At 32.9% G+C, this 24,972-nt stretch overlaps 1 protein-coding gene across 28 annotated transcripts in view; it reads right to left on the reverse strand.

Moving 5' to 3' along the window:
- Nucleotides 1-24,972, reverse strand: part of ZNF280D (zinc finger protein 280D) — a 97,655-nt gene that overhangs the window by 47,804 nt on the left and 24,879 nt on the right. For all 28 annotated transcript variants that reach the window (XR_013395599.1, XR_013395598.1, XR_013395602.1 and 25 more), the window contains 8 exons: nucleotides 24,612-24,758; nucleotides 21,645-21,710; nucleotides 21,405-21,544; nucleotides 14,094-14,211; nucleotides 10,711-10,881; nucleotides 10,452-10,561; nucleotides 3,923-4,146; nucleotides 347-504 (listed from right to left, as the gene is read on the reverse strand). Coding sequence is in view for 23 of the 28 variants with exons in the window: in XM_077939457.1 (XP_077795583.1) it covers nucleotides 347-504; nucleotides 3,923-4,146; nucleotides 10,452-10,561; nucleotides 10,711-10,881; nucleotides 14,094-14,211; nucleotides 21,405-21,544; nucleotides 21,645-21,710; nucleotides 24,612-24,758 (1,134 nt within the window). In the remaining 5 variants the exon portion in view is untranslated. The remainder of the gene's footprint in view (nucleotides 1-346; nucleotides 505-3,922; nucleotides 4,147-10,451; nucleotides 10,562-10,710; nucleotides 10,882-14,093; nucleotides 14,212-21,404; nucleotides 21,545-21,644; nucleotides 21,711-24,611; nucleotides 24,759-24,972) is intronic.

Consider the following 24,972-nt stretch of genomic DNA (forward strand, 5'->3'; position numbering starts at 1 on the left):
GATTTTTAACTACAACTGTAGTTCCCTTTCCTATTAAAGTTTAAATGAAGAGCACTTATTTCATATTTTAAAACTATGATACTAGGCTTCTAATTTAGTCCCCAGCATATAATGCATAGGTTATGTCAAGGAAATTACCATACTGAATCATTTGTAAGAGGCACTTTAATATTAATAACCAATTCTATTTAAAAGTTTATCACAGTTAAAACTTGGCCTTTCAATTGTGCCCTCAAATTCCAAAGTCTATTTCTTATTCTCATTTTTCTAACAGACTTAAGGTTTTCTCACAATTTATATTGTTGAAATCAATAATATGGAATATTTAAATGTTTTGGTAACTTACTAGAAAATTCATGGGGGGTATGTGTACTTTCAATGTGGCACTGCAACTGAAATGGTGTGGGAAACTGACGGTAGCAGTGCTGGCAGGTGGTATGGTTTTCCCAGCTCTCACTGCTCTGCTTCTCAAGTTCCAAATGGTGTTTCATGTGGTTCATAAACCTATAAATGGTTGTCAACAGGTGCAAAACTTGAGATTTAAAAACAAAAAGGATATCTCACAAACAATAATCTGAACCTAAATCTTAAAAATATAGATGTTATTACTCAAACTCTCAAAAGTCTTAAAGTTGTCTAGGAAAGTATACACTTTTAAATAATCACTTTCTTTAAGTGGCTAAGTAAACATCTTTTTAATCTTTACTTTAAAATAATTCATTCATGTAATTAATCTGAAAGATCACCAATTTGATATAACTCTTAATCATTTCAGATTATTTTTAAAATTTTTTTAGATAAAAGAGCAGGTTCCTGATCCATACTTGAAATCCTATTTACATTTTAAAATGAAATACTAAAAGAAAGGAAACCCTATCACCAAAGGCAGCTACAGAGTCAGGAGGAAATCTTTTAAGGCCTTGAAAATATGCAGTAGATTCCAGCTGCTTAAATGACAAATTACTGGTATTTTTACTTGTATCTTGGTTTCTAAATACATGTAATAGCAGTTTTAATGCCTACAATTACAAGAACCTTTTGTTTTATTTAATGATACTGGTTTACTGTTAGCACAGACTGTTCATCTTAACTTGCAGACAGTGCCCTTTGTAGGCAACATACATTTTTCAGTTTTACATACCGCTACTTCAGCTTCCTTAAAAGGCTTCTTATGAGCAAGAACTATGACCTTCAATGGCAGAAGGTGCAATACAAATGGCAATATATTTAAAAGAGCTTACTAAAGCTTTTTGCTGAATTTGAGAGTAAAGTTATTCAATAAAAACAATAATTTTTAGACTAGGTTAACTGTTAACAATTATTCACTTTGAATCCCTAAAAGAAATTATCTTGAAACTAAGTGAAAATGTCATCAATCTGGATAGCAATCATCATGAAGGTTATAATATACACCTCTTTTCACAAATTTACAGCACTACTCCTCTTTAGAATGGGCTATGGTACACCTTGAAATATCTTTTGCTCCTTTGGTTTTAAAAACAGCTCTATAAATGCTTACAGAAAATCCTGGTATTGGTTAAATATTTACATATAGAGTAAAGATAATGAGCCATTAAACTTTCAGCTCACAGCTTTCGGCGCTTAAAGTCTAGTAACATAAAATGTTCCCTGGTTCCAATTCGCTTTTTCCCAGTTATATGAGTTCCCATCAGGAGCTCGTACTTCTCAAACCAACAGAAATGAGGGAAATAGCAAAACCTCTTGCAAGGACGTTCACAGAACAAGATAAATCTAAATATTTTTAGTGACACTCAATATAGGAAAGAAACACCATACCACAATATGTTGACATGGCAGAGAATAGAAATGAAATGTTGACCTATCAATTTCTCATCATTCTCTATAAATATCAAGTTGCCTTCCCAGTTTTTACTGTTAAAGTAAAATATTATATAACACATTTAACTTCTTTGTTCATGAGGTGTTTACCATTAAGGTTACATTTAATAAAAGATCGGTATTTTTTAAAATACTCAATTCCTGGATATTATCAGATACAATTTTCTTAAAATCTGTAAATATTATGAAAATCTAGGCATATGTAGCTAGTCTTCATAAAAAATTACCAAAAAAATGAATTTTTCATTTTCTTTTTGAGACTGTCCTGGGCTGTTGCCCAGGCTGGAGTGCAGAGGCACGATTACAGCTCACCGCAGCCTCAATCTCCCAGACTCAAGCAATCCTCCCACCTCAGTTCTCCCCAAGTAGCTGGGACTACAGGTACGTGTGACCACGCAGAGCAAACTTTTGTATTTTTTGTAGAGATGAGGTTTCACCATGTTCCCCAGGCTGGTCTCGAACTCCTTTGCTAAAGCGATCGTCCTGCCTCAGCCTCCCAAAGTGCTGGGATTACAGGCATGAACCACCATGCCCAGCCTCATTTTCATGTTTGATATTAAATGGGCTAATCTTAAAGGAAAGGTCAAAAAAATACTGCTGAAATAACTTATAACCTCATATTTCAGTACAAGAAATTAAGTCAGTGAACCACATTGCTTTGCATTTTACCCTATTTGCTAACATGATTTCCTGATGTTGGCATGACATCAGAAATAGGTGGTAGAGTTCTACTGCAACACTGTTTCAGTGTTTTATCTCAAAATACACTTTCCCTTTTGTGAAACTACTGCAACCATTAGCTATTGATGGCCCTTAAAACTTGATAAGAGGTAAATAAGAAAACTCATATAAAATAAGTTAAAAAACTTTGAAAATTATAAAGCACTATCATAAAGAAACCACTAATAACTGTTATAGGTGTATATCACAGTGTATTTCAGGATTTTAATATATGCTTCTTTTTGGACCCAAGAACTCACAGGAAAACAAAGAAATGCTGAACTCAGAAGTAACTACAGGTGCTTTGAAATGCTAATTACAGATGACAGTTAACAAGAACACAAAAGGCATACGTATATGTATATGCTTGTACACACATGCACAAACATATTGCAGATCACTTTGAAATGCACCAAAAAAATCAGATAGCTCTAAGAAGGATGAAGAGATACATAATAAAGCAAATATAGTAAAATGTTACTGGTAGAATCAAGGTAGTTAAGTGTACAAGGGTCCAATGTGAAATTTTCAAAACTTTGCTTAGTATTTGAAAATTTTTATAGTAAAGTGACAGAAAAACCCTTATCTAATATAAATATCAGATATTTAATGTTAACTGTTAACAATTATTCACTTTGAATATCAGGCTACATAATCAACAAATAATATCATTCAATTTCTTATTACTTTTCTCTTCTTACTAATTTATATAGAATAGTTTCAAAGATTACAACTGAACGATTAAGAAGTGCAAATTTCCAGTATTTAAAGCATTTATATATTCCACTGGGAATTAAATCTCTAATTTCTAAAGGTGTTAAATTTTAAAATCAAAACAGACATGTTTCCTATAACTGATACATCTCCAAAACAGGTAACTTTTCCTGCAAGATGAATGTTCTAAAAACTGTAAATATAAATTGAAAAATTTGAGCATTACACAGATTAGTATGGAGGAGCTCAACCTGAACAAACATAAAGTGGTTCTTCTTGTAATGTGAAGAAATATAAAATTCAAAGGCAACTAGAAAATAAAAAATGTCTAATAAAAATTCAAAGAGCACTACTAAAACAGAAAAAAGAAGTTCATTTTGTCTTAAGTTAAAATAAACTGTCCTTTCTTAAGCTATGTGAAAGAAATACAACTAACTGGACCCAAGAGTCAAACTCCACAACACAAGAAAGAACAGAAGCTTTTCAACAAGAGAATCTGCCTCTATTCTCAGTAGAAAGTGTTAAAATCGCTTACCTAGAATGGCATAGAAAACACAAGATAAAAGTGTAACATTTTTATTTGCAGCATTTCAATTTTCAATAGAAATAAAAACAAGTATTTACATACCTAATATTATTTTTTAGAATTTTCAAGCAACTGAAGCATTTAAAGGTTGTATGAGTCTTCTGTTCTTCCTGGACATCTCCTTCATGTTTTCCATAATAAAAGTCATTAACTAACATGATCAATTTTCCTTTCTCTGAATCAATAGTTGTGTTTTTATTTACTGTACTTGAAAATTCTGTTTTAGCCAGTCCCAAAAAGTTATTTATCATGTCTGGACAACAATACTGAAAGAGAAAAAAAATATATAAACCTTACTTATTCTTTAAAAAAAAATACACCAAAAGGTGATTGTGTGTTTACACCTAAGGCCAGACCATTAAAACTATGCTTGTAACATATCTAGAAAAATAGTCACCAAAAATTTGTGGTGCATATATACAGTCTAAAAATTCAAATAATAAACACCTATTATCTTAATATAAGAATTCAAAAAGATTTGAGAAACCCTAAAACCAAGACACGGCTGTAGCTCTAACAGTTTTACCCTTGCAATTTGCTTTTTTAGATGTAAATATTTAATAATAATTTGTTCCTTAACCAAAAATCATTCATCTCATGTCCATGTCAAGATGTATAGAAAGGAAATGTTTATATGCCTTGATGTATATATTTAATTATCAAGTGATATACAAAATTTCATAAAGCCTGATTGGGGAAAAATTATAATATACAAAAATTATATAATATAGAATAGTCTCCCTAATTAGAAATTTCATAAAGCCTGGTTGGGGAAAAATTATACAAAAATTACATAATATAGAATAGTCTCACTAATTAGAAATGTGGATAATCTTCTGTCCCAAATGTAAAATTATCAAATTACATTGTAATTTATAATTACATTTGTAAAATGTAATGTCTATGAACATTGTAATGTAATTTACATTTGTAAAATGTAACGTCTATGAACATTAAAGATTACCCTAAAATACCTATAAATTATGATACCCATAATAGATGATAAATTACTTGCTGTTTTTCTATTTTTTTTTTAACAGAAAAGTAGGATAGGATCAGATTTTTAAAATAAACGTATAAACTTTGTTCACAGAGTACCTTTTAAACATTTCTTATCTCTGTAGAAGAGCTGAATAATAAACCATTGATAACCAAAAATGGACAACAACGTGTAGTGAATTAGGGTGAAGGATTTAGTCATTGAGAACAGCAAAGTACCCTTTGCTTATCCAAAAAACAAATAAGCACCTTAAGAGATGAGAACCAAAGTTAGATTTTAGGTTTTATAGGAGGATAGAGTAAGCTATGGGGGGCATAGCTGAGCTATGGTACAATATCAACTGGTCATGTTTTATTCAGCTCTAGTACCTTTTAGTTTTATTAATAGATCTTCACTGCAATTCCTCATTTATCCCTTATTTTTGTGGGTTAAACATTCTGCAAATATTAAATATGTACTTTAATGCCGTATACTATAGTTTGACAAATACCAGACATCATCTATGTATCATTCTTATCTTTACTCCTCCCAGTACACAGACCATGTTCTGTTGCTTTGTTAGTGCCCTAAAAATTTAGGTGCATTTTTTTGAGCAAAGGATCCTATTTTTATAGTTAAATAGGCCTTCTCATGAGAACATCTGACATCAGTCAACATTTTCCCCTTTTCCTCCTGAGAGTCATCTAAAAACCACACAAGCAAATTCCACACATTGGTTTATCACTGAAACTAAGGGTCAGATAAAATCCACAGACTCCATAATATATGAAAGCACTAATCAAAGCAGCCAACATCAGGCAGATGGCATTTAGCTAGAAGTAAACCAGAGAAGTAAAGGCGACCCGGTGGTAACAGATCTTAAAGAGTCAGTAAAAATATACATCTTAAAGGCGAAACACATATTCTGAATCACAAGGGTATATCCTTTGTTTGCAAAAACAGGTGCAGAAGCTGAGGCGAGAAGGATGGCAGGAGAAGTACCCCAGACCTGATTCAGTACAGAGAAGCAGAAAGGCAGTGCTACATAAAGAATCAGACACACAAGTCACAATGGCAGGAAGCCTTCTGCCCAGCAAAAAGCTGTTTAAACCAGCTAGCAAGCTGTGAGACTATCCTGGCAACCTATGCTTTCTCCTAAAAGAAGCTTGTATAACAACAGCTGGCCCAAGAAAATCCAAGTTGTAAACATGATAAGCACTCACATCTAAACAACAATACCATATAATAAAAGAAGGCAAATAACAGAAAAATATAAAATTCTAACAAAAACATCAGAAATATGCTGCCATGGAGCAGATGCAGATGAAAACAGTAGCCACAAATTTTAAAAACATAATGAAGCAATTGTCTCTATTTGGAAGACCACAAAGCAAGAAAAGATGCCAAGACAAGACATTTAGAAGGAAAAAAAAGAGTGGCAAAATCAAGGGTGAAAGTATAGGAAAAAAAATAAAATCAGAGACATGAAGACAAATTAGGAAGGAATACAGTGGTGAGCAGACATTTCAAATAAAATAAAGGAAACATATTAGTAAGAGAAAAGTCCATTTAAAAAAAAATTCAGACATATGCCAGGGAAAGAAGATAAAATAAATTCATATTGGAGATGAATTTGTATGGAATAAATATTTAAAAATACAATGCAAATAAACTGTGCTAAATCCAAATATACAGGTTGAAAGAACAAGAAGTATGCCAGAGAGGACTCAGCCAAAATTCTCAACACCAAGTTATATCATTATAAAATTATCCATCTTCAAAACAAAAACAATGTAGACAACCAAAAGGCTATAGACAGCCAAACAAAAAGATCAAACCACTTATAAAAGGCAAAATAATTCAGCTTGTCCCAGATTCCTCAACAGCAATATTGAATACTAGAAAACGGGAGCTACACCAACAAAATCCTGATAGTGGGATTCGATTAACTTTATATTAGATCAAACTATCTTTCCAGAATGGACTATAGTGAAATTGCTTTGAACATGAACGACCTCAAAGAAAGACATTTTCAGACTCCTCCTAAATGAAATTACTACAGAATGAACTTTAGCTAAACAGAAAACCAAATAAACCATGACAAAAACACTGATGATGAACACTGGATATATTTACTGTAGAAAAAGATCAAAACAAGTATGACACAAGGTCAAAAAAAACCACAAATGTAATGTCATGTGCCCTGACAATGGAAAAATAATACAATGAATAAAAATTGGAAGAGGATAAAAGGACAAAGAGTATAATCTCAAAAGTTCATAGATTGCCTCACATATAGTAGTAGTTCATAAAGGAATATCAGTTAGAGCCACCAAATAAAACTAATATAGGTATAGGCATTTTAACAGCAAAGGCAAACAAATGCTCAGACAATACTGACTAAAATCAAGTAGCAAAAAAGAAGAGAAAGACAGGTGGGTTGAAAACAGGAAGTTTCATGCTACTTTAATCCTTCCTCATAGAAAAGAACAGTAGAGAACTGCTAAAGGAATAGAAGACTAGTGGAGTTATACATTAAAATTAGAAAAATAACCAGGAGAACACAACTACAACTCTCTTAGAAACCCAAGCTAACCACACATAAAGCAACCACATTGTGAAAGTCTTTTTAAAAAAAGAGAAAGAAAGGATTAATGAAAAATATTAACAGAACTAAGACCAAAAAAACTATCACTTTGGTAAATCTAAACCCACTATTAAAAGAAGAGATTTTCATATAGGATCACAAAAGAAAAGTCAACTTTGCTCAAAGCAAAAGGCACACCTAAAACAAAGTAATTCAGACAAGTTGAAAATAAAAGAATAAACAAAGAATATCGCAGGCAAATGGAAACCATACAGGGGTTGTGACTCTAACATCAAAGTAGAATTTGGGCTAAAAGGCACTAACCATTAAAACCAAGAAAAGGATACTTTTTTAAAATGCTAAAGGATACATTCACAACACAGTTTTTTAGTCTATTCTATTCTATTCTATTCTATTCTATTCTATTCTATTCTAATTTTATTTTTGAGACAGAGTCTTACTCTGTCGCCCAGGCTGGAGCGCAGTGGTGCCATCTCAGCTCACTGCAACCTCTGCCTCCCAGGTTCAAGCGATTCTCCCACCTCAGTCTCCCAAGTAGCTGGGACTACAGGCGCGTGTCAACATGGCTGGCTAATTTTTTGTAATTTTAATAGAGATGGGGTTTCACCATGTTGGCCAGGCTGGTCTCAAACTCCTGACCTCAGGTGATCTGCCAGCCTCGGGGCCTCCTAAAGTGCTGGGATTACAGGTGTGAGCCATGACTCCTGGCCTCACAATACAGTTATAAAAGCTAGATTCTTCTATATCATAAACAACAGCAACAACTTTGAAACAAAATTGCAATGTATGAAAGAAAATACTGGTAGTGAAAGATGCGGATTGAAACGTGGTGTTTGTCAATCCAGGACAGACCAAGTGGACTAAATGGAAGCGAAGACACAGAAATATAAATATAATTAATAAGCTATATTTGGCTGATAAATATCAAATTCCATACCCCAAAGGAAAAATAATATACCTATTTTCAAGCTTCCATGTAATATTGAATACCCCCTATACTTTACAAAAAAAAGTATTTGTGAAAGCTTGGGCTTTACCATTAAAGAAACTGAGTTTTGCCAGTTAATTGGTTATACGACAATGAAAAAAAAACTCAAAGAATTTTCTAAGGATTAATGAAATAATGTATTTAAAGCTCAGTACTGTGTCTGACACATGCTCTCAGATAAATACATTTTTATTATTGTAGAATATTTGATATTTTAAATATTTTTCCATTGAAAGAAAACATTATTTACATGCTAGTGTGCAAAAAATCATTCACAAATAATCTAAAAATCATTCTTTTCAAAATGAAAGTTATTATAACATTAAAACTTTAGTTGATACATAAAAATATATAAACTAGAAAGTAAAAAGTTCCCACAGATTCAAACTTTCCCTTCCCAGATTTGGAGACCATTCTTTCAAGATTTCCTTATGATACAAACACATACACTGTTCATATTATCTTCAACTTAGTTCAGTTGTAAAAAATACAATTTCTTAGAATGATAGAGATACTTTCCTTATTTAAAATGTAATATTGTTCTATTATATTAATATGAAAATTCTATGAAGTTCTGGTTGTTTCTACTATACGTAATTACAACCATGAAGTAACACATAAAAGCCACATTTTGGAGAATGTTGCCATTCTCTCCAGGTGCAGAGGTATATATAACATGCTACAATTTCTGTACAAAATAGAAAATAAGAACATTCAGGTTTACTTGTATGTCTAGAAAGAAAACCATAGAGGATTCAAAAGAAACTAATAAAAAATTATTTTTTTTGAGTCATACTAGGAACCAGGTAAAAAAGACACAGAGGTAAGATTCTTCACATGTGTATCTCTGTAGGCTTTTTAGTTTTGAATCATGTGACTGTATTGCTACCTACTTAAAAAATTAAAGAGATAAAGAGCATAGTCTTTTTTTTCTTCATTTATAATGCAAAACATAAAAAACATCAGAAATCTCACCAAAACATTACACAGAAGAGGAAAATTGAAAGTACTTCTACAGGATAATTCTCCTATAAGACCAAAGCATAATGTGCAGTTATCCAGGGCTATACTCTGAGAGTAAGGACAGACCAAATATGATTGTGTACATGAATAAGACGACTGTATTTATAATTTTTTAAGTTCCCTTTTTTCTACTTTTTTTGTAAAATGCTCAATTTCAATAAAAATGTGTCAATCTCTGAAACAGCAGAAACTTTTCCTAAGTTACTTCTCTGCCGTTGCACCCCTCTCCTTCTTTCTTTTCCTTATATAATCTACACTGCCTTTTTTCTGATCTCTTTTCTCCCTTCTTGTCATTTATACTGGGCACTCAAGGGGAGTACAGACCATCTCTACACAAACACAGGATACTATAGTATCTACTAAAATACTTTAAGTGTTACCTAAATCTCATACTTCATTAGTACTTTGGACATTTCTTAAAACCTAAATTCAAGGGCTTCCTGTACCAATAAAAAGCTCAAATTAATTTACACAATTATATGAACTATATTCTGGACTGACTTAAAACAATTATTTCATATGAAATGCTCCAACATTTGGAGTTTATACCTGAATATTAAAAATTAAAATATAAAACTCAGATTTTCATTCTGACATGTACATGTTAACATGGACACAAAAATAAGGTAACAGAATTTTTAAGTTATATGCAAAAGTAAACATGTAATAAAATGCCTGTTTTATAAGAAGTTTGAAGAATATGACCAGATAAATAAAATAATCTGATTAATACGTTATTTTTATTTAAAATTAAAATACAATAAGCATACATTATAATATATACAAATTTAAGTTTTAAAATTTGAGGATTTAGAAGGAATTTGGGAATCTATATAATCATTACGAATGTAAATTGTTACTTAAATGGATATACCAGTAAGATTATTTCTGGACAAACCATTAATTACTATAATCATCAGTATTTTTAGAAACGTGCAAACTTTTTACAGATTAAATTTTGAAAGAGTTTCACCTTCATGTGATTTTTCAAAGGATCCAAAAGATTGAAATGAATGTTGCACTTTGGACAGGCTCTTGGAAAAGGTGTTCCATTTTTAGATTGATTTGATGAGGTATTTGCACCTAAAATAAATTCAGAACTTTTATGACTCAAAATTCATCATTTTTTAACCTTAAATAACCACTAATAATACTTTTTAAATTTATAGCCACTTCTAAAATGTATGTATAAATACTATAACTTCTTTTTACATACCAGATTTCATATTTACCTTTTGCTAGCATAGCCTGGGAAGATGTCACTGAAGGGGATTTAACTGAAGGTAATACAGTTGAGGAATTTGCTCCAGAAACACTTTCACTGGGCTTAGGCTTCTTTGGATTAGCATTATTTACTTCAGAAGTAGAAGGACGTTTTGATAAAAATGAACTTTCATTCATACCTACAATAATTTAAACAGTGAGAAATATATTTTTAAAAATTAGAATATTACTTACATATGAGTAAAAATACTTTGGAGCTAAATTAAAGGTAATATAATTGAATTATCATATCATGACAATAATGATAAAACTTGATATGATCCAAACTCAAGGGTGTAAAGAAATTGCACATATATTTTCATGGACTACATACATTTAAATAATTTAAAAAAGAATCCCTCTATGAAAGAAAATTCTAAATATGACTTCAAATAAAAAAATATATAAAGAGGTATCATAAAGGAAGCCAGACCAATACTCCAAGCCAAAAAAAAAGTATACTATGAATAAGTTCTGACAAATGAATTATCTTTAGACGCTTAAGTGCATTGAGTACATTAGAGTTTGTAAAAAAAAAAAAAAAACAACAATTACCTGTTTCAAAAATTTAGAGATGCTCTTAAGATGCCTTTTTTTATTTAACAACTTAAAATGTCTAATGGAAACTTAGTTCTTTCCTACCTAACAAACTGAAGAGTGGTAAGAGTGGTCTACTCATGGCTTTGAGTGGTATTACTCATTTATCGCTATGTACAAAGTGGAAACAACTAATCTTGAATGATAATACTTCATTCATTTATAGGAAAGGACACATCATGGAAGTAGTAAGTATAATGATTTTCACACTATGTTCCCCAGAAATTAATGGGTTTGTTTTAGAGAATATATTGAGCATGTCTAACAGAGAAACTCTTTTTTGTTTTATTTATTTAAATTTTGTTTATATAAGGATTTCTTTCCTAAAAACACTTTCCCATTTGAAAACCAATTTGTTAAGACTAAACAATTTTAGTTTTATTTAATGCATTCGCAAGAGAAATGAGGATATCCAGGCTATAGTAAGGCTCAGAAAAGTCTTATTCTGAAAATAACACACAACTGTACTTTGTAAAAGAGATTCTAAAACTGTACATCATATTTTAGTCCTCCCAACTATACATTAAAAGTAGAAATGGTAAGGTAACTATATTTGAAATATTCCAGGTTTTTAAGTCAGACAAGATAAGTTCAAATCCACACCTTGTCACTCTCTAGTTACGTATTCTTAGCTTAATTTCTCTAAGCTTCAGTTTCCTTTTTTATAAAATAAGTTATAATACCCTATTTTACAGAGCTGCTTTAAGGACCAAATAAGATAATGTACTTAAAGCACCCAACAAAACATTTGGTACACAGAAAGCACTCAGTAATAAATTACAGCTATTATCATTACTAACAAAATATTTTATATTTAACTTACCTTAAAGGGGAAAAATATAATAGATTCACTTGTCAGCTTTTTAATAAGGGCAAACATTACAGCAAATTAAGAGTACTACACTACTTGGCTTCTCTGTTTCATCCTTTTCAGATAACATAAAAATGATTTTTTTCCATCTTCAAAATACTCGATTACTGATAGATATACTGTAGGTACATGGGAAAGATTCTGTATAATCACATTCACATTCTTGTGAGATGTTTAAGTTACCTGAAAAACCAACGAATGCTGGAATTCTGAATTAAGCATCTGATTATACAGCAGGCTAGACAGTAGAAATAGACTGCTTTGAGAATTTTTAAAACAAGAAATCTCAAGATTAAATAAAATCACTCTGTATTTGTTTTAAATTTTGATGCTTTAACTTATTTCTCTGTTGTGTTTGGCTTATGCTGCTCCCTACCCGCAACAGCTCTCTCTCTGCTGGTAAAAATCGTATTCTCAGTCAAGATTTAGCTCAAATCCAGTCTTCTCCAAACCCCCATAATCTCCCTAGATGGTAGTCTGTTAATCATGTTACTGAACATGTGGCACATACCATTCATAATTATCATTCAGAATAACTGTGTTGTCAAGTCTTTTAAAGCTTATAATGTATTCTCACATTTCACTTGGATTTGGGCATTAAAAAAATCCCTAAGTAGAGCAAGAATTAAAATTACATGTCCAAATGAATGGTTCCAGATGTGAAGAATGAATGCATTCTGCAAGAAAAATTAAAATCTCCCTTTTAACAATTTGTGAAAACCAAAGTGGTTAGGTAACTTAACAGAGACTACAAAAATCTTAAGAATAGAGGATCAAATCATCCTACTTACTGCTCAGGCTAAAGTCCCACTCGCTGAAGTAGAACACTTACAGGAAGAATAGGAGTCATTATTTCTCTTTATTCCCAAGAAGTTTCAAGAATTTAGACTTTTTCTATGAATAAAGTCTATATGCTTTATGAAACCAGACTTTAAGACAACTTTTTTTCTCCCTGTTTCTTTTGGTTCTTAGCTATTTCACAAACCAGATTGTTACTAAATATGTAAGTGACACCCAGAGAGGTGAATATCAAATCAAGGATTATCAAAATGGAAAAGGAGTTTAAGTTTATAATACATTTAGTATTACCATTAAAAAGAAACTAGGAGAGGGTTTGGTAAATTCTCTGCACTGATTTGTTAGTAAATCTAAAAATTCCAAAAAATCATGTATACGTCTGTTTAGTCACATATTTGAATAGATACAAATCGCGAATATACAAAGAATAACCGCCTTGATTATAGGGAATTTTCAATTAGATAAAATTCTTTTATAGTACACTAATTTATTTTAGATTAATGAAGAACTTTGTTATAGTATACAATCAAATAACTTTCAATGTTCCTCAACAGGGAAAGTTCATTAATCCTTCAACGTACATTAATGAGTACTTACTATGTGCAAATCACTATTTATTTACTGTTGGCAGTTTATAATAGCACTTTATAATCATATTGAACTATCACTCTGAAATAATTAGAACAGAAAGACACTAATTAGGAAATCAACTATAACCATATATTTTTCACACTAGTGTCCATAGAAACTAATTAATACTTTTTTAAACGGAGTATTTAGGCTACCTGAGAAGTTCTCTAACTCACAGATTATTTTAGTGTATCTCAGCTATGGTTAGCTCCAAGTGAGAATGAGTTCAAAGTTGGTTACTTACTTAATAGGAAGAAATAAAATATTCTGTTATTAAATAGGATTTTACAGAAAATTACCCAAGAAAGGTATTCAAGAACTACTAGTGATGTTCCACCTTACAATATATGAAAAACTTCACACAAGGGTAGGGGCTTCAAAACAGAAAGTCAATCTCATATGTATATTTATCAAGTTTCTTTTTATAATCTTTATGAAAAAAATACTAAAACCAACCTGCCATAGAAAGTGTTGGTCCCCCTTGGTAATGTGATAATCCTGTATCCTGGGTCAAGTCAAAGAGTAACTCTGATGACTTATTAGACACAATTCGTGATGAGTTTGTTATATAACCCTGTTAAATAGTTCAAAGGAAAAATAATACGTTTATTCAACAGTTATAATTATTTCAATATAATTATATATTATGTAATTTTACATAATTATGTAAGAATTTTATTTCATAGACATTTACAAAAGTAAACTTAATTGTATGCCCAATATTCTAAGGAAATCCTTTGATGACTCAATTATTAACAAGTTAAAAACACAAAGATAATTGCTACTTTGCCAAAATTATCATCTACTGAAACTGAAAGCAAGCTATTACTTAGAGCTGGTTTACTGCTGACTAGAAAACTAAAATGGGGGGCGTATTCTTAGTTCAACTTCTTCAAGGTAAAAGAAACATAAATCAACTTATATATCAATAAGATTGATACACTTTAGATGACTTCTAAAGATGCAGTATCCTCATTAAAGGGCAAATAATAGAACTTAGCAAAATCTTTGGGCATAAGCAAGGAGAAAACTAAAAACCATATTTACATGACCGAAGAAATTAAAAGCTTCTATGCCTCTAAAAACCTCACAACTGAGATATCAGGGCAAACAAACAGAATCAATCTGCAGTATTATGCATCAGTGTTAAGGATGGATATATCACATAATATGAATTTTGAAATCATCTTTATTGGAGAAATGTATAAGCTACACATCAGAAGGAGAAAAAATGGGCCCCACACCCTTTCCATCATCCCATAGAAAGCCATGCTAGGCCAGGAATCTTCCGTCTCATCAGGCAAATATGAAAGCAAACCGGTCAGTAGAGTGAACAAATAAGAATGCCAGGCAGACACGGTTTAGAACAGAAGTTGTTTATAGGAATAATTGGGGCCAGCTGTCCTGCCCCTGGAGGCCTTGGGACTCAAAGGAAGTTTTAGCCCTTCCATCAGGAGAAAGGGTGGTCCAAACTAAAAGGAAGATCTTAAGAAGAGAGGAGTGAAAAGTATGAGATGCATGATAATGTGGTCAAGTATAAAGCAGTATAAAGTTATAACATATATGAGCATACATATATAGTGTACATAATTATGAAAAATATGGTCAATATAATTTAGGGACATACACTCCAATATTATTATACATTAAATATAATGATACATACACACACACACACACACACACACACACACACAAATTTACTCCAGTACTATTAATACATTTAAAAGATACTCATTGTGGACAGTAAGCTCTCAGAGTGACTTTTGGACCATTCTACATGTCATAATATATAACAAGCAAAAGTTTCAAGATTAACAATGATTAAAAATTAAAGCAAAAAGACTATCACTTTAGGAGAAATATGGGCAAAGGCCACAAACTGAGAGAATTCAGATATCAAATACTAATGAACAACACATACGAAATACCTTTTTTCCAAATTGCTAGCCAAAGAAATGCAAATAAAAACAATAGCAATATTTAACTAATGCATTGGCATGTTACCATAATATCTACTACAAAATAAATTAATTAGCCACTACTCTTAAAAGTGTCAAGGCTATGGAAGACAAAGAAAGAATGAATAACTAGAAAATATAAGGAGATTAAAAAGAAATAACTGCAAGGTGGGATCCTGAACAGGATACTGGGCAAGAAAAAAAACATTAATGGGAAAACTGATGAAATTCCAGGAAGGTCTATAGTTGGGTTAATGTTAATTACCCAGTTGTGATGTTAACATAAAGGGAAACTGGGTAAGAGGTATATGGGAACTGTTTGTACTATTTTTTCTCTGTCTAATATTAGTTTGAATTAAAAAGTAGTAACATTCATTATTGGCAAAGTAGAGCTTATATTTTAGCATAATTTTTCTGCATAAAAGCTTTCGCAGTAGCTATTGAAGGCTTTAAAATGTTCACTTCCTTTGTGTGTGTGTGAAACAGAGTTTCACTTTTGTTGCCCCGGCTGGAGTACAATGGACTGATCTCCACTCGCTGCAACCTCTGCCTCCTGAGTTCAAGTGATGCTCCTGTCTCAGCCTCCTGAGTAGCTGGGACTACAGGCGCATGCGCCACCACACCTGGCTAATTTTCGTATTTTTAGTAGAGACGGGGTTTCATCATATTGGTCAGGCTGGTCTTGAACTTCTGACCTCAGTGATCCACCTGCCTTGGCCTCCCAAAGTGCTGGGATTACAGGTGTGAGCCACTGTGCCCAGCCAGTTTACCCTCTTTTATCTAATTATTCCATTTTTAAGAATTTATGGTAATGAAATAAAAATGTTTAAGGGAAAATTAGTTATAACAGCAAAGCAATTATAACCTGTATGTCTAACAATGGAGAAATGATTAAACTGATAAACTATTGTGCAAAAATTAACTTTTTTGTGTGTGTGACGGAGTCTCACTCTGTCGCCAGGCTGGAGTGCAGTGGCGTGATCTCGGCTCACTGCAACCTCCACCTCCTGGGTTCAAGCAATTCTCCTGCCTCAGTCTCCCAAGTAGCTGGGACTACAGGCACACACCACCATGCCCAGCTAATTTTTGTATTTTTAGTAGAGACAGGGTTTCACCATGTTGGCCAAGATGGTCTTCATCTCTTGACCTTGTGATCTGCCCACCTCAGCCTCCCAAAGTGCTGGGATTACAGGTGTGAGGCACCGCATCCGGCCAAATTAACATTTTTTTAGGAAATGTTCCAAGTAGAATGTTCAGTGAAAAAACAGAAATATGTATTTGCATATACTATAGGGTCCTGATATACTCTTTTCACTGTTCTAAACTCTGTCCCCAAATACATATTATTTCATAAGAGAAACATAAATGTTTTATTATAAATTAAGGAATATTTAAGTTTGAAGAATTTTGCTTTGTTACTAACTTTTCTATTGACACGGGTTTGTTAAGAAGTTATGGAAACAAGCTATTGATGTAACTCAAACTAATCCTAGAATTTGAGGCCTAATAGGCAGATGTAGGCATTTGGGCCTCAACATGTGGTATTTTTTTTTAAATCAATTATGCCCTATGATTTAACAGTAATAAAACATACACTTCAAAGTAAACATTTTCTCCAAATATTTGTGAAAAAATGGGAAAGTTACTTCTGAGTTTCAAGTTATTCACCTTTCAAACTGAAATAATCACAATTGTTTTAAATGTACTTGCTCTTCATGGTACATGTATCATATTAAGCAGCTATCACAACAATACTAATAAAGACCTAATATTATTCCCCATTTTATAAATAGGTAAACTAAGGTTAGGTGTGGTCTAATAAGGCTCCCAGTACAGCCCCACTTGTTGCTGATGGAGCTGGAAATAGAATCCAGGTCTGACTGATTACAAAGCCCAAGCACTTAAGCTATATCACATTGACTTTCTAGGTAATAATAATATATCCCATCCCTGCCAACCTGAAAGCGATGTTCAGATACGACATTCCATGAAAAAGTAAAAACACACACACAAAATATGACATAAAAAATTACTAATTATAATTTATTAAAATAACTTCCAAAATTCAGAGAAAAGTCCCTTAAACAGGATTCTCAATTCATTCCAGAATACTCCACTGTCATTCTTAACTTTAACTGCACAGTAGAATCACACTTGAAGAGTTTTTAAGAAGCTATCATTTCTGGGTTCCACCCAGACCAACTGGCAAAACCTCTCATTTTTAAAAAGAACCCACGTATAGGAACCATCAACTGAGGTGCTTTCATTTAAAAACTATGCCCAAAACATTCTGAGTCAGAAAAGAATCTAATTCCTAATTCCTTTACCAAATGTACAAACTCTTGCTTTTATTTTTTTTTCCCCTCCCTCGGTCAAATGTTGGAAAGATTTTTACCTAACAAACTATTAAACAATGTTTTCTTTTTCTATTTTTTTTCCCTCAAATGCCAAATAGCTTATAAGAAGCATGAAAGAAACCACTGAGTTAATTTGATTCCAACTAATAGCAAAGAATTTTTACATTCTGGGTAGCCTTCCAGCTACCTTCAGGAACACCTTTTTTTTCCTTTCCTTTTCTTTTCTTTTTTTTTTTTTTTTGAGATGGAGTCTCACTCTGTCACCCAGGCTGGAGTGCAGTGGCATGATCACAGCTCACTGCAACCTCTGCCTCCCAGGTTCAAGTGATTCTCCTGCGTCAGTCTCCCAAGTAGCTGGGATTACAGGCACCCACCACCACGCCCAGCTAACTTCTGTATTTTTAGTAGACACATAAGAGTTTTGCCCTGTTGTCCAGGCTGGTCTTGAACACCTGACCTCAGGTGATCCGCCCATCTTGGCCTCCCAAAGTGCTGGGACTACAGGCATGAGCCACTGCGCCCAGCCACCTATTACATTTTTTAAAACATTAGAAATAGCCTGTGGAACCTTGGATGATTCAAGACAGAGACTCAGCAGTCTCCCTTGTTCTTATTATTTAAAGAATATACATTTTTAGGAAAATTCACTACTATTTTTCTGAGACAGTGGTGCCCTAACTCTTTGGCTTCAGAACCATTTTATGCACTTTAAAATTGTTGAACCCAAAAAGATTTTGTTTACATTGGTTATGTCTATCAGTATTTTCCATATTAGAAATTAAAACAGAGAATATTTTATAACATTTATTTATTCATTTTAAAATAACAAACTCATTACAGATTAACATAAATAACATTTTAATGAAAATTGACTTGCAAACACAAAAAAAAGCTAGTGAAAAGTGGCATTGTTTCACATCTTTGCAAAGCTCTTAACTATCTAGCTTAATCAAAAATTGTTTTAGCCTCTTATCTGCTTCTGCCTTCAATCTACTAGGACATGTTGTTTTGGTTGAAGAATATTATTAAAATCTGCCTCATAGGAATATGTAACTGGAAAAGGGAGTGTTTTAACAGGGTTTTAATTAACTGTGGATATACTATTTTGATACTATACCAAAACTGAACAGTTGGTACTTTCTTAAAGGTTTGTTGCAGTGTGAAATCTGAAACCGTATCCCTGTTCCATTAAAATCATTGATCTATCTTAGCTTTTAAATGGATGTTTTACCCATACATACTTTTGTAATATATATACCAGTTATGTGGAAAATACTGGTTTCACTGAATTATACAGGTCTTCCAAATGGTGACATAGTTCATTACACAATATTTTTTAAATCATTATTTATGAACGCCACCACTCATCAGAAAACTCTTGGTATTCAAAAGCTGCCAAGATCACGGTGGCAAATGAGTTTTCCAAAATTCTAATTTTTGCTTGAAAGTTCAAATTTTACCATTGGCAAGAAATATTACTATCAATTGTTTTTGTTGAAGTGAGAGGTTTGAGGAAATGTTTGCCAAACAATCAAGATTGAGTAAGTGTGTGGCAGACAGACTCTAAATTGGCCTCCATGTAAATGTCATTACCCATAAACCCCGGGTCCTGGTATTCATGTTCTGTATAATTCCCTCCCTTTGAGTGTGTGCAGGACCTCTGACTTGCTTTTAACCAATAGAATACAACAAAGGTGACAGGATATATATGATTTTTGTGTACATGATTATGTTACCTAAGACCGTAAGGGCATCTTGCTAAGGACTCACTCTCACCTGCTAGCTTTGAGGAAGCAAGCAGTCTTATTGGGAAAACCTACCTGCCAAGGAGCCAGCCAAAAGCCAACAAGATACTGAGATTCTCATTCCAACAACCCTTAAGGAACTGAATGCTACCAACAACCATGTGAACTTGGAAGCAAATACTTCCCCAATAGAATTTCAGATGAAACTGCAACTTCAGGGACCATATCTTGAATGCAGCCTTGTGAGATCCTTAAGCAGAAAACCCACCTAAGCCATGGCTTGATTCCTGACCCACAGAAACTGTGAGACCATGAGATAAAGAGTATATGTTGTTTTAAGCTGTGTAAGTTTGTGGTAATATTGATACACAGAAATAAATATCTAATACACCATGGTATGTCAGTCATTCTTTCATGTAAAAATGGTGCTCTATTAACAACAACAACAAAATCAGGTAGTTTACCTCACAATTCAATCACACAAGTGCTTTTCCTCAAGACAACCATCATACTTCAGACACAGAGGTACTTTATGCATACTACCCATGTCATCACACAGAATATTTTTAAAAACACATATTCAAGTGTAGAGAGTTAACAAAACTAATAACATTTTAATACTTCATCAGGGAAATTGGGGATAACTGAGTAATACTCAGTTGAGTAATATAGTTTACTGTGAGTGCATGGCAGGTGACTAATACAGAAACTGTAAGTACACTTTGGTGGCACTACCTTGATTCACACTAAGGTACCAGCAGCTTACCCACCATTACTTCAGCATCACCAGTGCAAATAACAACACAGTGGAAAAGGAAAACAGTCTGTGATTATAATGACAACACTGTTGACTCTCAAATCTCTGAAAGGGTCTTGGGGAACCCCAGAGGATTGCAAAATACAGTCTAAGAACTGTTCAACTAAGGCAATTCTTTCATGACTAAAAAAGTGTACATTTATATACAACATATATGTATGTATGTGTGCATATACATATAAACTATGGGTTAGGCTGGATTGAAATCCCAGATCCATCAACTGCCAACTTTGGGATTTTGAATAAATCTTTCAACCTCTATAAGCCTCAGTTTCCTCAACTAAAAAATGAGGATAATTATAGTGTCTACTTCACGGGGATGTTTAAGAACTAAATGAAATGAAGTTACCTATGGCATTCAGCACAAAGCCTTATACATACTAACAGCTCAATGAATGTTAACTATTACCATTTTCTATTACTTTTTGTAACAAAAAAAGTGGGAGTATTTCGTAATAGGAAAAAAACCTTTTTTTTTTTAACTAACTGAACTATAAAGGAATGTTTTCAGAATAAAAAGCTATGATGGTGTCTTGACTGTTTTCCCAATTAAGAATACCTGGCCCAGTTTGCAATCTTAAATATTTGTCATTATGCAATATTTATTACTGATTATAACTTTATTCACATTTTGATAGTATAGTTTTCATTACTGTACCTATTTAGGCATACTGCCTGTTATTAACAGATTGGGTAGTTAGCTCCTTCAGTTATTACTTGGGGTACTGCTAGAGTTACCAAAAATATGGTGACATTTTCTGATGCTAACTATGCTTCTACTGGATGACTACTTATGACAGTCCAGAATTTTAACTGGGTATTGTTGATATTGATAAATAACATCCAATGGATCCCTGAGCTGGCTGTATAGTTTTAGAAACACTTACAGGTTTAGAAAAAGGCTGAACAATAACAGAACTATCTGAAGATCTAGACTCAGGATGAAAATTTATTGGTGAGGCAGGCACTGGATTTGATGTTGGATTCGTGTAGTGTTGACTTGTAGGCTTGAATGCAGCAGTAATACCTGTATTTTAAAGTAACACAATATATTGAAATTATTTGTACATAATCAATTTTGTCAAAATACTTCACTTTAAAAATAAAATAGTACAATAATACTGTACCTCGACTGAGTGCACCATTCTTTAGTCCCCTTGAATATGAGCTGGGGTTAACTCTGTTCAAAATATCTATAAAAGATTATATTTATTTATTTTAAAATTCATTGTTTGAATGAAATACATATTAAGATAATAGAAATCATCAATTGAAAACATTTAAACAGATTTATGGAAAGAGTATATAACTAATCACTGATTTAAGAATATAGTTCATTTTAAATACATACATCTTTATCTACTAAAGAAACAAAAGAAACAAGATAACTAGGTTTTGTTTTATAGACTAAGAACAATCTTTCTCATTGTAACTCAAAATCCAAAAGCCAGAAGTAAGGGAATGACAAATCTGACTACATGTGACTCAAAACATTGTGCTTGCGAAGAAACATCACATAGTTAATAAAAATTTTCCAAAAATATATTTATATACAACCTGTAATTTAAATGTATATCTTTCTTTGCATGATGACAGGGCTGTACATACAGTCAAGTTCCTATGATTCAAAATCAAATCCTTGCCCAACCTCTACACTGCATTCACTCCTCTAGAAGCCTTGAAGTTTCATTACGGAAAATCTCATTGGATCATCTACTATTAGTTTTGAGTTAAAAAAGGAAAACTATCAGAGATTGCAGACTAAAGTGAACCAACAGTTTATCATAGCATTTTATTAGTTAAGAAGTTTCAAAACTACCACTACACCAGAAGTCAATCTGAGCCTGCCATGACTTTGAGGATCAATTTAAAGTTCCTCATTCTTGCATGCATGTAAACTCTGTAACTTCTAGCTTATCAAATTGTGGTTTGGAAGCATGAGGATTTGCCTAAAATTGCTGGTTAGAAAAAGGTAAAAAGCACCAAAAAAAAAAAAAAAAAAAAGAACCCACCAAATCTCATAAAAATTTCTTGTATCTTCCTCACAGTAGAAAGGAACCAGATCCCATTAAGTAATTCTATAAAATAATGGTTCAAACAGAAATATGGTTGTTTTCTGATAAGGTCAATGCAGTGCTCTGTAATTAAACACTACAGAAATCTTATTACAGAAAGTTCTACTCAAAGAACTTGAAACTGTTTTCACTCAGAAATTCAGGATTAAATATTTACTCAGACCATGAAAGAACTATTGCTGTCGTACTTTTTACTGGGTGTAGTCTACGGATCACAAGTTTTTGACCTCCTTTCTTGCAGTTTTATACAAACATTTAACTCATGTTCCATACGTTAACATATTTTCTGGCTTACACATAAAATAACAATAAAACCATTTAAATTATTCACCTTAACACTGTAGAAAAGAAATTCTATTGGGGTCAATCCCCTTCTTGATGGAATTATTTTAAAACTAATGTACAACGTTCTACTTGAATACCATGAAGAGTCATCTACAATCAGTATAAATTCAACTTGAATCTTAACTGTCATGTTTTCGGTAAGAGTTTGAATAATTTTGCAATATAACATTTCAATATAAAACAATAATTAAGAGAATATTATGTTCCACTATTACCAACAATGCCATCATGCGTAATACATTTTATAATCCAAGTGGCACTCCGCTTAGCATTCCATGAGAGATGACCAACGTGCCACAGGAAATGGTACTGAAAATCCGATTGGTGTAATTACTGTCTCTCTAATAAAACTGAATAAAGGTGCCAATCCGAGTTTAGAGGTAAGCGAAGCAAGAACTAGGCTTTCAGAAAATTTTAGTCTCTTAATCACACTTTGAAGCACTACCATGGTAAGTAAACACACACACACTAGTAAACTGGGTACATAACATTCTTTGGTAAATTCTCCTGGCTTCAAACAAGTAAATGAAATGCAAAAGGATCTATTTTCTCTTTCTCCCTGAAATTTGTACATTATTTCTCTGCACTGTCATACATTTTTGAGTGGACATTTTAACAAATGTCACAGTATCTGCACATTAATATTATAACAATGTCAAGACCAATTCTCTAATTCAAAGCTAATAAGCCACAAAGGTACCAAGTTGTTCTGCCCAAAAGCCTTAAGGATTTAAATGTACTAAACGCTACATCATCCAAGTAGAGTGGCTGTAGACAGCGCCGTTATCTTTCATGAATATAAAAAGGAGTTACTGGAAGATGGATATGGTCAGAAGCTGCAGCTTCTATTGGTACACAGGCCAGAGACTGTGCAATCATTCATCACCTATACATTTTGTGGCCATGTATAGATGACACTACAGTGAGGACTGGATGTGAGAAGTCCCATTTGAGACCAACAAAAACTCACTTAGTATATTCTGAAATTTTAAGCAAAGCATTCCAAATATTTTATTTTCTTTTCTCCTGGGTTTGAAAAAAATAAAAAAGAATAAACAGATAAATACGTTACTTAAGGCCAGGTGCAGTGACTCACACCTACAATCTTAGCACTCTGGAAGGATGAGGCAGGTGGACCACTTGAGCTCAGGAGTTCGAGAGCAGCCTGGGCAGCATGGTGAGATCCTGTCTCTACAAAAAATACAAAAATTAGGCAGGCATGGTAACACACGCCTGTAGTCCCAGCTACTCGGGAAGCTGAAGTGGGAGGATCGCTTGAGCCAAGGAGGTTGAGGCTACAGTGAGCCGTGATTGCACCACTGCACTCCAGTCTCGCAATAGAGTTAGACCCTGTCTCAAATAAATAAATAAATTAATTAATTAACTCCATTAAAAATTACGATTTCTAATCTCAGAAGACCTCCAGGGTCACTAGCTAATCTCAGTCCATTTCTCTTTTCTGACATCTGATATTTAACCTCTTACCTCCTTCCTCAAGTCCCCAAACACATCGCCATCCTGATTCTCAAGCTCTTACTGGCCTCCCACCCAATCTCTCACACCTAACTCTTTACAGTGGAACATGAACACCAAGTACCTATTAAACAGTTCACAAGTTTTTCTATTAGAAGTAATACCTTATAAAGTTTGGTTTCACTAAAAGTAAATGCTTACTTGAAATTGCTGGTTTTGAACTTGATATCTCTCCAACAAAGATTGGCTCATCATCATCGTCATCCTCAACTTCTTTTACTTTCTTCTGCCATGGTTCCAGCTCCTCTTCTTCACATTCCATAAACAGTTCTGCCATTTTTGAATTACCTGATTTTCAAAAGGAGAGAAGTAAACCTCATTTTTGAAAATAAAGATAAAAACATTTTTGTAATACATAGCATTAAATATAAGATGTACTTTAATAACCCTAATAGGAATTTCTGAATTGATATTTGTAGTCAGTATGTGGTAACAACAGTGAGAAGTGCAGAGCTTACTCTCTAAAATATTAAATAATAAAATTTAGATAAACAGATCATTG

Source organism: Macaca mulatta, chromosome 7 (genome assembly GCF_049350105.2).
Source record: "Macaca mulatta isolate MMU2019108-1 chromosome 7, T2T-MMU8v2.0, whole genome shotgun sequence".
Classification (NCBI taxonomy): Eukaryota; Metazoa; Chordata; class Mammalia; order Primates; family Cercopithecidae; genus Macaca; species Macaca mulatta.